Source organism: Scardinius erythrophthalmus (assembly GCF_964197995.2).
Source record: "Scardinius erythrophthalmus genome assembly, contig: HAP1_SCAFFOLD_672, whole genome shotgun sequence".
NCBI classification, from domain to species: domain Eukaryota; kingdom Metazoa; phylum Chordata; class Actinopteri; order Cypriniformes; family Leuciscidae; genus Scardinius; species Scardinius erythrophthalmus.
This window is the reverse complement of record NW_028295949.1, coordinates 7,501-23,347: the sequence shown is the minus strand read 5'-3', so window position 1 is coordinate 23,347 and position 15,847 is coordinate 7,501. Positions and strand designations below refer to the sequence as shown.

The window sequence follows — 15,847 nt, the reverse complement described above, 5'->3', positions numbered from 1 at the left end:
CTCCACTCAGACTCCACTCAGACTCCACTCAGACTCCACTCAGACTGCGACTCACACTCACTCGACTCAGACTCCACTCAGACTCCACTCAGACTCCACTCAGACTCCACTCAGACTCCACTCAGACTCCACTCAGACTCCACTCAGACTCCACTCAGACTGCGACTCACACTCACTCGACTCAGACTCCACTCAGACTCCACTCAGACTCCACTCAGACTCCACTCAGACTCCACTCAGACTCCACTCAGACTGCGACTCACACTCACTCGACTCAGACTCCACTCAGACTCCACTCAGACTCCACTCAGACTCGACTCACACTCACCTCAGACTCCACTCAGACTCCACTCAGACTCCACTCAGACTCCACTCAGACTGCGACTCACACTCACTTGACTCAGACTCGACTCAGACTCAGACTCCACTCAGACTCCACTCAGACTCCACTCAGACTCCACTCAGACTCCACTCAGACTCCACTCAGACTCAGACTGCGACTCACACTCACTTGACTCAGACTCCACTCAGACTCAGACTGCGACTCACACTCACTCCACTCAGACTCCACTCAGACTCCACTCAGACTCCACTCAGACTGCGACTCACACTCAATCGACTCAGACTCCACTCAGACTCCACTCAGACTCCACTCAGACTGCGACTCACACTCACTCGACTCAGACTCCACTCAGACTCCACTCAGACTCCACTCAGACTCCACTCAGACTCCACTCAGACTCCACTCAGACTGCGACTCACACTCACTCGACTCAGACTCCACTCAGACTCCACTCAGACTCGACTCAGACTCCACTCAGACTCCACTCAGACTCCACTCAGACTCGACTCACACTCACCTCAGACTCCACTCAGACTCCACTCAGACTCCACTCAGACTCCACTCAGACTCCACTCAGACTGCGACTCACACTCACTTGACTCAGACTCGACTCAGACTCAGACTCGACTCAGACTCAGACTCGACTCAGACTCCACTCAGACTCCACTCAGACTCCACTCAGACTCCACTCAGACTCAGACTGCGACTCACACTCACTTGACTCAGACTCCACTCAGACTCAGACTGCGACTCACACTCACTTGACTCAGACTCCACTCAGACTGCGACTCACACTCACTTGACTCAGACTCCACTCAGACTCCACTCAGACTCCACTCAGACTGCGACTCACACTCACTTGACTCCGATTCGACTCAGACTCGATTCAGACTCCACTCAGACTCCACTCAGACTCACACTCACCTCAGACTCCACTCAGACTGCGACTCACACTCACTTGACTCAGACTTGACTCAGACTTGACTCAGACTCCACTCAGACTCCACTCAGACTCCACTCAGACTCAGACTGCGACTCACACTCACTTGACTCAGACTCCACTCAGACTCAGACTGCGACTCACACTCACTTGACTCAGACTCCACTCAGACTGCGACTCACACTCACTTGACTCAGACTCGACTCAGACTCAGACTCGACTCAGACTCCACTCAGACTCCACTCAGACTCCACTCAGACTCCACTCAGACTCCACTCAGACTCCACTCAGACTGCAACTCACACTCACTTGACTCAGACTTGACTCAGACTCCACTCAGACTCCACTCAGACTGCGACTCACACTCACTTGACTCAGACTTGACTCAGACTTGACTCGGACTCCACTCAGACTCCACTCAGACTCCACTCAGACTCCACTCAGACTCCACTCAGACTCCACTCAGACTGCGACTCACACTCACTTGACTCAGACTCGACTCAGACTCCACTCAGACTCAGACTCCACTCAGACTGCGACTCACACTCACTTGACTCATACTCGACTCAGACTCCACTCAGACTCCACTCAGACTCCACTCAGACTCCACTCAGACTCCACTCAGACTCCACTCAGACTCAGACTGCGACTCACACTCACTCTACTCAGACTCGACTCAGACTCGACTCAGACTCAGACTCCACTCAGACTCCACTCAGACTCCACTAAGACTGCGATTCACACTCACTTGACTCAGACTTGACTCAGACTCCACTCAGACTCCACTCAGACTGCGACTCACACTCACTTGACTCAGACTTGACTCAGACTCCACTCAGACTCCACTCAGACTCCACTCAGACTCCACTCAGACTCCACTCAGACTCCACTCAGACTCCACTCAGACTCCACTCAGACTGCGACTCACACTCACTTGACTCAGACTCGACTCAGACTCCACTCAGACTGCGACTCACACTCACTTGACTCAGACTCGACTCAGACTCGACTCAGACTCGACTCAGACTCGACTCAGACTCCACTCAGACTCCACTCAGACTCCACTCAGACTCCACTCAGACTCAGACTGCGACTCACACTCACTTGACTCAGACTTGACTCAGACTCGACTCAGACTCAGACTCCACTCAGACTCCACTCAGACTCCGACTCACACTCACTTGACTCAGACTCGACTCAGACTCGACTCAGACTCAGACTCCACTCAGACTCCACTCAGACTCAGACTGCGACTCACACTCACTTGACTCAGACTCGACTCAGACTCGACTCAGACTCAGACTCCACTCAGACTCCACTCAGACTGCGACTCACACTCACTTGACTCAGACTCGACTCAGACTCCACTCAGACTCAGACTCCACTCAGACTGCGACTCACACTCACTTGACTCAGACTCGACTCAGACTCGACTCAGACTCGACTCAGACTCAGACTCCACTCAGACTCCACTAAGACTGCGATTCACACTCACTTGACTCAGACTTGACTCAGACTCCACTCAGACTCCACTCAGACTGCGACTCACACTCACTTGACTCAGACTTGACTCAGACTCCACTCAGACTCCACTCAGACTCCACTCAGACTCCACTCAGACTCCACTCAGACTCCACTCAGACTGCGACTCACACTCACTTGACTCAGACTCCACTCAGACTCAGACTCCACTCAGACTCAGACTCCACTCAGACTCCACTCAGACTCCACTCAGACTCCACTCAGACTCCACTCAGACTCAGACTGCGACTCACACTCACTTGACTCAGACTTGACTCAGACTCCACTCAGACTCAGACTCAGACTCCACTCAGACTCCACTCAGACTCCGACTCACACTCACTTGACTCAGACTCGACTCAGACTCGACTCAGACTCAGACTCGACTCAGACTCCACTCAGACTCAGACTGCGACTCACACTCACTTGACTCAGACTCGACTCAGACTCGACTCAGACTCGACTCAGACTCCACTCAGACTCCACTCAGACTCCACTCAGACTCCACTCAGACTCCACTCAGACTCCACTCAGACTGCGACTCACACTCACTTGACTCAGACTCGACTCAGACTCCACTCAGACTCCACTCAGACTCAGACTCCACTCAGACTCAGACTCCACTCAGACTCCACTCAGACTGCGACTCACACTCACTTGACTCATCCTCGACTCAGACTCCACTCAAACTCCACTCAGACTCCACTCAGACTCCACTCAGACTCCACTCAGACTCCACTCAGACTGCGACTCACACTCACTTGACTCAGACTCGACTCATACTCCACTCAGACTCCACTCAGACTCCACTCAGACTCCACTCAGACTCCACTCAGACTCAGACTGCGACTCACACTCACTTGACTCAGACTCGACTCAGACTCCACTCAGACTCCACTCAGACTCCACTCAGACTCAGACTGCGACTCACACTCACTTGACTCAGACTTGACTCAGACTCGACTCAGACTCAGACTCCACTCAGACTCCACTCAGACTCCACTCAGACTCAGACTGCGACTTACACTCACTTGACTCAGACTTGACTCAGACTCGACTCAGACTCAGACTCCACTCAGACTCCACTCAGACTCCGACTCACACTCACTTGACTCAGACTCGACTCAGACTCGACTCAGACTCAGACTCCACTCAGACTCCACTCAGACTCAGACTGCGACTCACACTCACTTGACTCAGACTCGACTCAGACTCGACTCAGACTACTCAGACTCAGACTCCACTCAGACTGCGACTCACACTCACTTGACTCAGACTCGACTCAGACTCCACTCAGACTCAGACTCACACTCACTTGACTCAGACTCGACTCAGACTCGACTCAGACTCCACTCAGACTCGACTCAGACTCCACTCAGACTCCACTCAGACTCCACTCAGACTCCACTCAGACTCAGACTGCGACTCACACTCACTTGACTCAGACTTGACTCAGACTCCACTCAGACTCCACTCAGACTCCACTCAGACTCCACTCAGACTCCGACTCACACTCACTTGACTCAGACTCGACTCAGACTCAGACTCCACTCAGACTCCACTCAGACTCAGACTGCGACTCACACTCACTTGACTCAGACTCGACTCAGACTCGACTCAGACTCGACTCAGACTCGGCTCAGACTCGACTCAGACTCCACTCAGACTCCACTCAGACTCCACTCAGACTCCACACAGACTCCACTCAGACTCCACTCAGACTGCGACTCACACTCACTTGACTCAGACTCGACTCAGACTCCACTCAGACTCCACTCAGACTCCACTCAGACTCCACTCAGACTCCACAGTCACACTTTTCCTGTGGCGTGCTGTGTTTTAATGTTTGCTTAGCCCATGATAATGGAAATATTTACACGCAAATAATGATCAATAATGCACTCTCTGTTTCCATTAAAAATATAAAGCAATTAAAAACACTATTTGGCAAGTGGAAAAGATTGAGAAAAACGTTCTCTGAAATGTATTTTATACTATTTGGATAAAATAGTAGCAAGGATAGGCTACCAAATGTTTTTTAGCAATGTAATGTGATGCACATCCGTATCTCATATTCTCCTAATGTCTTGTACCGTTAAACATGGATCACGTGGATGAATATGCAAATGATATGCAGATGAGGATATAGTAAACGAGGCGCTGTAAGCTCATATATGGTTATTCCGGGGAGGAGACTGGGTCCTTTGACTGGGTTTATAAAGGGGATTTGCGCAGGTTCTGGTGTTCGCACGCTTTTATAAGGCTGAATAATTTATGGCGTACGCCATTTTTGGCTTTCGGGCGCATGTACACTTTTAGTAAGATCCTACGCACAGTTTTATAAATGAGAGCCCTGACCTTTAATAATGTTCTAAAAGTGTTAGCACAAAAACATTATTTATACATCGTTCATGGAACGTTTTAGTTAGATGTTTGTCTGACGTTTGTTCAGAGAAGTAACGTTCCCATCACTAGGGATGCACCGATATGAAAATGTTGGCCGACACCAATAACCGATAATTCTTTATATTTGAGAGCCGATAACCGATATATTGGCTGATAAATCTAAATCCAAGTTTTATTATAATTTTTGAGAGCCTGATTACAAAAACAAAAGTCTCAACGTTAAAAGCCACTCCCCAAACACACAATTATAATGCTCTCATTATGATTTTATGTAGCCGATATGACAGAACATGTTGCACTGAACTGTATTTTCCAATCATATTTCAAGCAATTCAAAACAGTTGATCAGTGCGCATCTGAAGAGTCTCAGCTGAAGGAAATAATGCATTATATATCAGCTTTAATATATCTGCTAAATTTTCTTAAATTAACATTAGAAGCGAGCATATATCAGCCGACACTGATATGGTGGCCGAGATATCGTGCATCTCTACCCATAACGTTTAAAGAATGATACAATGATATGTTCCCTCTCATAACCCCCCCAAAAAACTTTCAGAACATTTTGAAGGCTTTCATGTGTTAATATTATTAGTAAAGCGTTCTCTCACCTCGGCTCTGAGCTCATAGTACGTGAGTTTGCTCTTGGTGAGCACGAACACTCTCTCTTTATAGTTGAGCGGAGACGTTCGCTTCTTCTGCTGAGAACGTTTGATCAACGTTTCCTCCAGAATGGGTGTCAAGCTCATCTCTGAGGAACCTGAACGCCCAGAACTGCCATGGACCTGAGAAACACAAGCACAGCTCGTGACCCGAGCCGGCTGGTTCAGGGATTACCACAACACCGTCTCTGTGTCAAAGTGTTTACGGAAACCTCAAACCAACAGAAGATGATCACTCAGAGCTTCAGTACAAACAGCCTGATCAAGATCGCTCGACGTTCAGCTTTTAGACGGCGAGGGTTTGAGTCTCAGAGAACCAAGGTAAGCTTTGAGGCTCATCCTCATTTTCTGGCTCCAAAACACAGACAAATGCAGTGGAATCAGATTTATGGAGAAGAGTCCCCTGGTGGACAGACTCGGGATCATGCGTTCATGTTTATTAGTGCCCTCGATTAATCGCATCCAAAATCAAAGTTTGTGTTTACAAAATATATGTGTGTGTACTGCATGCATGTATATGTTTAAGAAAAATGTGTTATTTATATAACATATTTATATTTATATAAATTATGAATAAATATAAATACAGTATAAGCAAGCAAACATTTCTATATTATGCAGACACAAACTTTTATTTTGGATGTGATTAATCGTTGCCCAGCACTCATTTTTGTATTATTATGATATGCTTATATTAAATCTGTTCGTTTCTCAGAGGACACGAATGAAGTTTTCCTGCAGCAGAATCTCAAACCCGTGTCTGTACAGAAAGGAGAATCATTCTGAAAGTGAGAAGTAAATAAATGGATCTTTCTCGCCATAAAACAGAAGAATATTTCAACTCTGAGACTCTAAACCTGTCCGTTATAAACCGAACGTGACCTTTGAGCGATCTTGATATTGAGGTTTCCGTCATTTGTTGTGTAATAAATACAGCTCAGGTTAAATCAAGTAGAATTGCAATATCAATAGCCTAGAAATACCCAATGAAAATTGTGGAAATTAAAAAAAATTATCGAGCAAATAACTTTCCAATGCTTAATTAATTGGATCACTTTAGCCCGACTGTCTCAAAATGTCCAAGAATGATTACAGAAATGAGTTCACATTTACATTCAGATTTCACAGAACACTAACTTCTCGATCTAATTCAAAACCAGCACTAAATAAATATATCAGATATTGACTTCATGAATCAAATAACAGCATGACAAACCTTTAGATGTACTATGAAACATTAATCGCTAATGCCGCTGTTTGTTTGTTTGTTTGTTTGTTTTGTCTGATTAATTTATTGTTGAACAGAAACTCAAATGACCGCAGACGAACTATAATTTCACAAAGAACTTTCATTTTCACTTCCAAACTCCAGTGAAGATCGTAAATAGAGCTATTAAATATTTGACAGATTGACTCTTGCTCTGTCCAATAAACGAATTAACATTGAAACTTTTCTTACCTCCGGGAAGTTTTCCGCGTGTATATGCGAGAGAGAGAGAGAGAGAGAGAGAGAGAGAGAGAGAGAGAGAGAGAGAGAGAGAGAGAGAGAGAGAGAGAGTGTGTGTGTGTGTGTGTGTGTGTGTGTGTGTGTGTGTCTGCGGTTAGAGATCAGGAAACATGAATCAAGGAAGTCCAGAAGTCTGTTTTTATTCATGTTTATGAAATAGCGTTTATGAAAAATGATTCTTCCGTTTTTTGATGTTTTTCAACATCGTCGTTCACCTGCCAATTGATTTTTAATTTGACTGTTTGTTGATGTTTGCACATAGATAACGTCACATGCTCTCGTGAGTGTGTGTGTGTGTGTGTGTTAACCCTAGTTTGTTAAATGAAACGATTTCAGATCTGCTCAACATGTTTTAAAGTACTCGACTTTACAGTTTGTAAAAATCTGCACATTCTTCCTCTTTTGTGTTTCTAATGGTTGCCAAACCCACCAGTGCCGCATTTCGCCCTCTACTGGACTGGTCAGTATTTATTTATTTTTTTAATCTTTCAGACTTTTGAATAATTGAAAAAGAGTATTTGCAATGTAAACGTTCGCTGCACTAGTGTGTGTGTGGGCAGAATTATAACGAACTGAAATTACGGCGGAAATAAATGTTATTTGACCTCGAAATGGAAGTTTGTTGAAATTTTGAATGATGGCTTGACGCCAACGTTTCTGTAAATTTAGAGAAGTTGAAAATACACAATACACTCTTAAACAATTAATGAAACTACAATACTACTATTGCTACTGTACTACAATTAAGCTTCTTTACAATGACCAGACAGACAGATCAGGGTGGAAGGAGAACATCTTCTGTTGAACAATCAATTAAGCTTCCTTTAATTTTTTTTAATCCAATTTCATGTCTGGAATTGAAAATATGCTATAATTTAGGCTACATGATTCATGTTATTCATAATAAGGGTGAATGTGTGCATATTTTAATTTGCTAAAAGTTTCAATTTATTACAACTGCAGTTTGTCACATTCAGTTTAATTTTCATGGACAGACAGAGGATAAGATATAGATTAGCCCGTCAGGATTTACTTCAATCCTTCCGTAAATGTAAAATATTGATTCCCAGCGCGAGTTTTTTTAAAGGTTTTTTATTTTCGAACGGTTCTCCTCACATGACAAGCGCTGTCTGACAGATATATTGCTTTATTTTGTTTTTCCTTTTTATTGAAAATGTTCACAAACTTTTTGGCAATGTCATCAACTACCTAATATTCCCATTCTCAAATAGGTGAAAGTAAATATGTTTTGTCGTTTAAAAACCTTTAAAATGATCATGTTAGTTGATCTCAAACACCAGATCTGCTGAGTCCGTGTCCCTTTTCAAGAAACGGCTGAAGACGCATCTTTTTCGCCATTAATACTTTATTTTCTATTCTATATCGACTATCTTAAAAAAAGGTACACGTACTGCGTTAGATTAAACTGGGAAGGGTCATAGCACTTGCATACTGTTGTCCTATTGTTAGTTTGACTGCTTCTATTGTTCTCATTTGTAAGATGTTTTGGTAAAAGCGTCTGCTAAATGAATAAATGTAAATGTAAATCTATATCGCGCGATGGGCGCCGCCATGTTAGCTTGCGCCGCAGTTCAGAGAATCGCATCTGTCGGATTTACAACTCGTACATTCATCCACTTCTCCCGAAAATAGGCCTACATGAAAGTAAGTGGGAGAAGAATAGAGTAAACGTCATATAGTTATAGTTACCTACATAACGTGTATCTGATATGGATAAGAAAAAACTCCTCGTCTATCCTTCGCAGGGCTGATGAGGCTGGCACTGCAGGGATGCGTCGTGGACGTGTGCAGGCGCAGGTCCTCCATCTGATCTGGAGTGTGTGTGTGTGTGTGTGTGTGTGTGTCCAGGCGCAGGTCCTCCATCTGATCTGGAGTGTGTGTGTGTGTGTGTGTGTGTGTGTGTGTCCAGGCGCAGGTCCTCCATCTGATCTGGAGTGTGTGTGTGTGTGTGTGTGTGTGTGTGTGTCCAGGCGCAGGTCCTCCATCTGATCTGGAGTGTGTGTGTGTGTGTGTGTGTGTCCAGGCGCAGGTCCTCCATCTGATCTGGAGTGTGTGTGTGTGTGTGTGTGTGTGTGTCCAGGCGCAGGTCCTCCATCTGATCTGGAGTGTGTGTGTGTGTGTGTGTGTGTGTCCAGGCGCAGGTCCTCCATCTGATCTGGAGTGTGTGTGTGTGTGTGTGTGTGTGTGTGTGTGTGTGTCCAGGCGCAGGTCCTCCATCTGATCTGGAGTGTGTGTGTGTGTGTGTGTGTGTGTGTGTGTGTCCAGGCGCAGGTCCTCCATCTGATCTGGAGTGTGTGTGTGTGTGTGTGTGTGTGTGTGTGTGTGTGTGTGTGTGTGTGTGTGTGTGTGTGTGTCCAGGCGCAGGTCCTCCATCTGATCTGGAGTGTGTGTGTGTGTGTGTGTGTGTGTGTGTGTGTGTGTGTCCAGGCGCAGGTCCTCCATCTGATCTGGAGTGTGTGTGTGTGTGTGTGTGTGTGTGTGTGTGTGTGTGTGTGTCCAGGCGCAGGTCCTCCATCTGATCTGGAGTGTGTGTGTGTGTGTGTGTGTGTGTGTGTGTGTCCAGGCGCAGGTCCTCCATCTGATCTGGAGTGTGTGTGTGTGTGTGTGTGTGTGTGTGTGTGTGTGTCCAGGCGCAGGTCCTCCATCTGATCTGGAGTGTGTGTGTGTGTGTGTGTCCAGGCGCAGGTCCTCCATCTGATCTGGAGTGTGTGTGTGTGTGTGTGTGTGTGTGTGTGTGTGTGTGTGTGTGTGTCCAGGCGCAGGTCCTCCATCTGATCTGGAGTGTGTGTGTGTGTGTGTGTGTGTGTGTGTGTGTGTGTGTGTCCAGGCGCAGGTCCTCCATCTGATCTGGAGTGTGTGTGTGTGTGTGTGTGTGTGTGTGTGTGTGTGTGTGTGTGTGTGTGTGTGTGTGTGTGTGTGTGTGTGTCCAGGCGCAGGTCCTCCATCTGATCTGGAGTGTGTGTGTGTGTGTGTGTGTGTGTGTGTGTCCAGGCGCAGGTCCTCCATCTGATCTGGAGTGTGTGTGTGTGTGTGTGTGTGTGTGTGTGTGTGTGTGTGTGTGTGTGTGTGTGTCCAGGCGCAGGTCCTCCATCTGATCTGGAGTGTGTGTGTGTGTGTGTGTATGTGTGTGTGTGTGTGTGTGTGTGTGTGTGTGTGTGTGTGTGTGTGTGTGTGTCCAGGTGCAGGTCCTCCATCTGATCTGGAGTGTGTGTGTGTGTGTGTGTGTGTGTGTGTGTGTGTGTCCAGGTGCAGGTCCTCCATCTGATCTGGAGTGTGTGTGTGTGTGTGTGTGTGTGTGTGTGTGTGTGTGTGTGTGTGTGTGTGTGTGTGTGTGTGTGTGTCCAGGTGCAGGTCCTCCATCTGATCTGGATACGGCCCGGATACGGCTGACTTCAGTAAACCTCGGAATAAGCAGTAATAACCATTTAACTGATGTGAATAATGGAAATGTATAATGTTCTATATGAATGCCAGGATAAAGAGATGTGTTTTTAGTCTAGCTTTGAACTGACAGAGTGTGTCTGCTTCCCGGACAATGGTAGGAAGACTGTTCCAGAGTTTTGGTGCAACCACCCAGTAGAGCATTACAGTAATCTAGCCTTGAGGTCATGAACGCATGAACTAACTGTTCCGCATTTGTCAATGAGAGCATATGGCGTAATTTAGATATATTTTTAAGATGGAAAAATGCGGGTTTACAGATACTAGACACGTGACTTTCAAATGAAAGATTGGTATCAAAGAGCACACACACACACACACACACACACACACACACACACACACACCCCCCCCCACACACACACACACACACACACACACACACCCCACACACACACACACACACACACACACACACCCCCCACACACACACACACACACACACACACACACACACACCCCACACACACACACACACACACACACACACACACACACACACACACACACACACACACACCCAGGTTCCTAACCGACGACGAACACTTAACAGAGCAGCCATCAAGTGTTAGACAGTTTTCTAGGTTATTACGAGGAAGTTTTTTGTCCAATAATTAGAATCTCTGTTTTTTCAGAGTTTAGTAGTAGGAAATTACTAGACATCCAGTTTTTTATATCAGCTGTGCATTCCGTTAATTTTGTGAATTGGTAAGTTTCGTTAGGTTTTGAAGAAATATAGAGCTGAGTATCGTCAGCATAACAGTGAAAGCTAATGCCATGTTTCCTAATGATATCTCCTAAGGGTAGCATGTACAGTGTGTGTGTGTGTGTGTGTGTGTGTGTGTGTGTGTGTGTGTGTGTGTGTGTGTGTGTGTGTGTGTGTGTGTGTGTGTGTGTGTGTGTGTGTGTGTGTGTGTGTGAGGGTAGCATGTACAGAGTGAACAGCAGCGGTCCTAGTACTGAGCCTTGTGGTACGCCATACTAATCCGCCTCGCTGCCCATTTTCGTTTATACGGGAGTGACGCTGCCAAGATGGCGACGGCCGGCTCCGCCCACTTTGGGCTTCAGAAACGCTGTGGGTAACGTCACACACACTACGAACATATTTTATACAGTCTATATTTTATACAGTCTTGGGGGGCTTGGCCCCCCAAGCGAGTTTTTTTTTTTTTTTTTACATATTAATTAAATTAAACAAGTGACATAAATGAATGAATGGATTAATAATTCAAGACAAGAAAATTATGATTTCATGATCAATATACCTGCCTACAACTGCTGCTGTGTCTGCCAGTGTTTGAGTCATATGCGCATAACCTCACGTGCATAGAAAATTCGTGCGCAAAGGCACAGTATAGTTAAGCCATTTCACACAAATTTGATTTGATCAGTGATTTATCCTTTAAATTTAATGATATTCAGAACAGAACAAGAATAAAAAAATAACTATAAACAAGCCAAAACAAAATAATTTAAAGCGAAAGTGAAAGCGGATCTCTCTCATTAGAATCAAAATGTTTCAACATTCGCGATAGATTTGGATGGTAAACTATTCTTTATTATAGGCTTCTTTGTACTTTACTCACGTTCCAATATCGAGGGAAAAATCATCCTCTTCACTTGCGCTAAAATGTGCCTGGAAACATCACAGTGGAGCGGTGCTTAGGCTACTACGCAGCGCTGAATGTACGAATTGTAGGCTACTACTGACTATTTAAACAGAGCAGTGTAATTTTTATATGTTAGTTTGACTATTTTATTATTATATTTTATTACGGCTATAACGAACAGGCTGCGATGTCAAGATTACAATGCTGGAATATGTTGTGTGTGTGTGTGTGTGTGTGTGTGTGTGTGTGTGTGTGTGTGAGGCGCGGGCGCGATCGAACAGTGGAAACAAACACATATCCACTCCGTCATGTTCATATAAGACATCATTCAAACTACAAAGTGTTGCAAAACGTTGGAGGATATTTTGCAAATATTTTTTTTTTTATATGTTTTTTGACAATTTGTTTTCAGAAGTTTCAAAGAGTTTGTAAAAGAGTAAAGAAAAAGTTAAAACATTTTTATTTAAGTATCTATTTTTTATTAAGTATTTATTTTGTATTAATGCATAACCTCATTGTATTAATTTATAATGTAACATTATAGAGTGACATTGTGTCAATAATCGTCAAGCACAGGTGACTCCGTGGGAGGGGGCCCCCAAATCAAATTCTGCTTAGGGCCCCCAAAAGGCTCGGGCCGGCACTGGTCACAAATATTATTCTTTTTAGATTAATGTGCTAATTATGCAGTTATGATAGTAAAGGGGTGTTGGATCTCATAAGTGTGTGTGTGTGTGTGTGTGTGTGTGTGTGTGTGTGTGTGTGTGTGTGTGTGTGTGTGTGTGTGTGTGTGTGTGTGTGTCATTGTCTTCATTCTCTTTCGTGATGTGACATCCTGTAGCGGAAAGACTTTGTGAGTGAGTGTGTGTGTGTGTGTGTGTGTGTGTGTGTGTGTGTGTGTGTGTGTGTGAACTACGTCACCCTTTCCTCCACTCTCATGTTCAAAGTTCACACACACACACACACACACATACACACATGCCATGCTGAGTCTGCTGTATCAGACGCGATTGACAGATTCACTGCGGTAAAATGATTCACTCCAGTGAGTACGAGAACATTTCACATAATAATAATATTATTAACAGACGAATGATGCTGCACTGAAAGTGTGTGTGTGTGTGTGTGCGTGTGTGTGTGTGTGCGTGTGTGTTTATGTCATGTGTGTTTATGTTGTGCTTTTCACATTATGTATACGGATCGAACAGCTGTACAAATAACATGTTCAGTGGGTCAGTGTCTGGAAGAGAGTGAATAATACGAGTGTTGTAACGGAGTGATGATCTCCGCTCACCGACACACACACACACACACACACGTAACGTTTCACTGGTAACGCTAAATGCTTACACTTTATTTTAAGGCGTCATCGTTACAGTGTAATTATATATTTAAGTACTGAGTAATATTAATTAACATGTACTTACTATAGGATTAGGGTTTGGTTGAGGGTTAGTTGCATGTAATTATGCATAATTTACTGTTTTACTATAGTAACTACATGTAACATGTGACAATGACACTGTAAAATAAAGTGTTACCCATTAAACACATCATTCCGGCATCACTTGCTCCGTGAATCTGGATATCTTTCTTCTTCTCGTCTGTTTAGACCTCAGAGTTCTTCAACATATCTTCATGAACAACATGACCAGCGAGTTTATTTTAAAACTCTAATTAACATACCTTAACTAATGAAAAAGTCTAAATATCTGAATCCCAGCTAACAAAAATACATTTCAAGAATGTTTTTCTAATATTCCCATTAAGTTATGAATTTTTTTTTCTGAATGTTCTCTGAAAATTCAAAACGTCAAGTTTTTTATATGTTTTAAAAATGTTTTTTCTTGGTAATGTGAACGTTAAGGAAACATTGCATTGTATCATTCTTCAAACATTATGGGAACGATACTTTTGAAAGTTCTGAAACAAGTAGAAACATTTAAAAAACGTCCAACTAAAACATCTTAGAAAAAAACGCTCCATGAATAATGTTTTTGCACTAAAGTTTTGAGAACATTATTACAGACCAGATAACTCTGAACGAATGTTAATGTTACTGAAGAACGTTTGTTCATAACTCTGAGAGAACCTTGACTCAACCGTTCCCGTCGACTGGGATGTTCCTGAGCTCCTGATCTTTACAGGCAAACCAAACGTTATTCAGACACCAGAGATCATCACTAGTGTGATCAGAACAACTTTGAGCTGATCATGTTTTGCTGAAGTGTGTTTTCTTTAATTGCTAATGCTCTTTTCACACACAGACTGAACACAATGAAGCATTGCTTGGTGATTGGTTGAGCTAAACTGGTATTATCTAATTGTGTAGTTAAATTTAACAGCTGACAGATATTCAACATAATTCATGTGTGAGACAGTCTAACAGAAGGACGGACAAAACCAGTCAAACATCAACTGAGTTCTGCTCATATTTTATCACCATTCTCTAAACCAGTGGTTCTCAATCCTGGTCCTGGGGACCCACAGCTCTGCACAGTTTGTATATCTCCCTCATTTAACACACCTGATTCAGATAATCATCTCATTAGGAAAGAGCTCTGAACTGAACTGGGTGTGTCAGATAAAGGAGACATATAAAATGTGCAGAGTTGTGGGTCCCCAGGACCAGGATTGAGAACCACTGCTCTAAACTATAGCGAATAAACGGAGATGATGTGAGAATTGTTGAAGGTGTCTGAATATAGTTTGGTGTGTGTTTGACAGTGATTTATTAATGAAAGTTGTTATGGCACTTTTACTGCGTTTGAGTTTAGTTGTGTTCTGAGTGTTTTGTATGGTGGTGGATGGTGTGTGTGTGTGTGTGTGTGTGTGTGTGTGTGTGTGTGTGTGACCCAGTTTCTCCCTCTTCCACTCCTCCAGTCAGTTTCCCATCCACACGCTCCTCGTCTCGTCTCCTTCAGAGCAGGGTTTCTTCACGGTGTGTGTGTTGGGTGGTTTAGCTGGCGTCCGGAGCTGATCGAGCTCTCGCTGGTCTCTTCACCTTCATGTTGACAGGAAGACTGTGGTTTGAGCAGATGGTCATTGCAGCGCAGCTTCACACGCTTGATCTCGAGAAACCTTCTTCTCTTACACACAGATCCGCCAACATGATGAAGAACCTCCTGATGAATCTTTTCCAGCACAAATATCCAAACATTCTCAAAATGTTACGTTTTGTTTTTTTAGAATTTTTTACTTCATCGGAATCGTACGAAACTTGGAGCTGAAGTTCCTCTAGTATTATTTTTCTGCATTTTCCATAACAATACACATAAAATTCATAAAATTCAAGTTCACTTTAGCAATAATCTTTAGCAATAGTGTCGTCTTGAAAAGTCTGTGCTTTAAAGCATTCAAGATTTACCACAGTTTAAGTTGGAAATGTAATGCTCT

At 44.1% G+C, this 15,847-nt stretch overlaps 1 protein-coding gene across 1 annotated transcript in view; it reads left to right on the top strand.

The window, feature by feature from the left end:
• Positions 1 to 13,425: 13,425 nt before the first annotated feature.
• Positions 13,426 to 15,847, top strand: part of LOC308686705 (tyrosine-protein kinase Tec-like) — a gene marked incomplete at its 3' end in the record, with an annotated part of 9,859 nt that continues 7,437 nt past the window's right edge. Inside the window, exon 1 of the mRNA XM_081395138.1 lies at positions 13,426 to 13,496. Within this exon, the coding sequence (XP_081251264.1) occupies positions 13,484 to 13,496 (13 nt within the window). The remainder of the gene's footprint in view (positions 13,497 to 15,847) is intronic.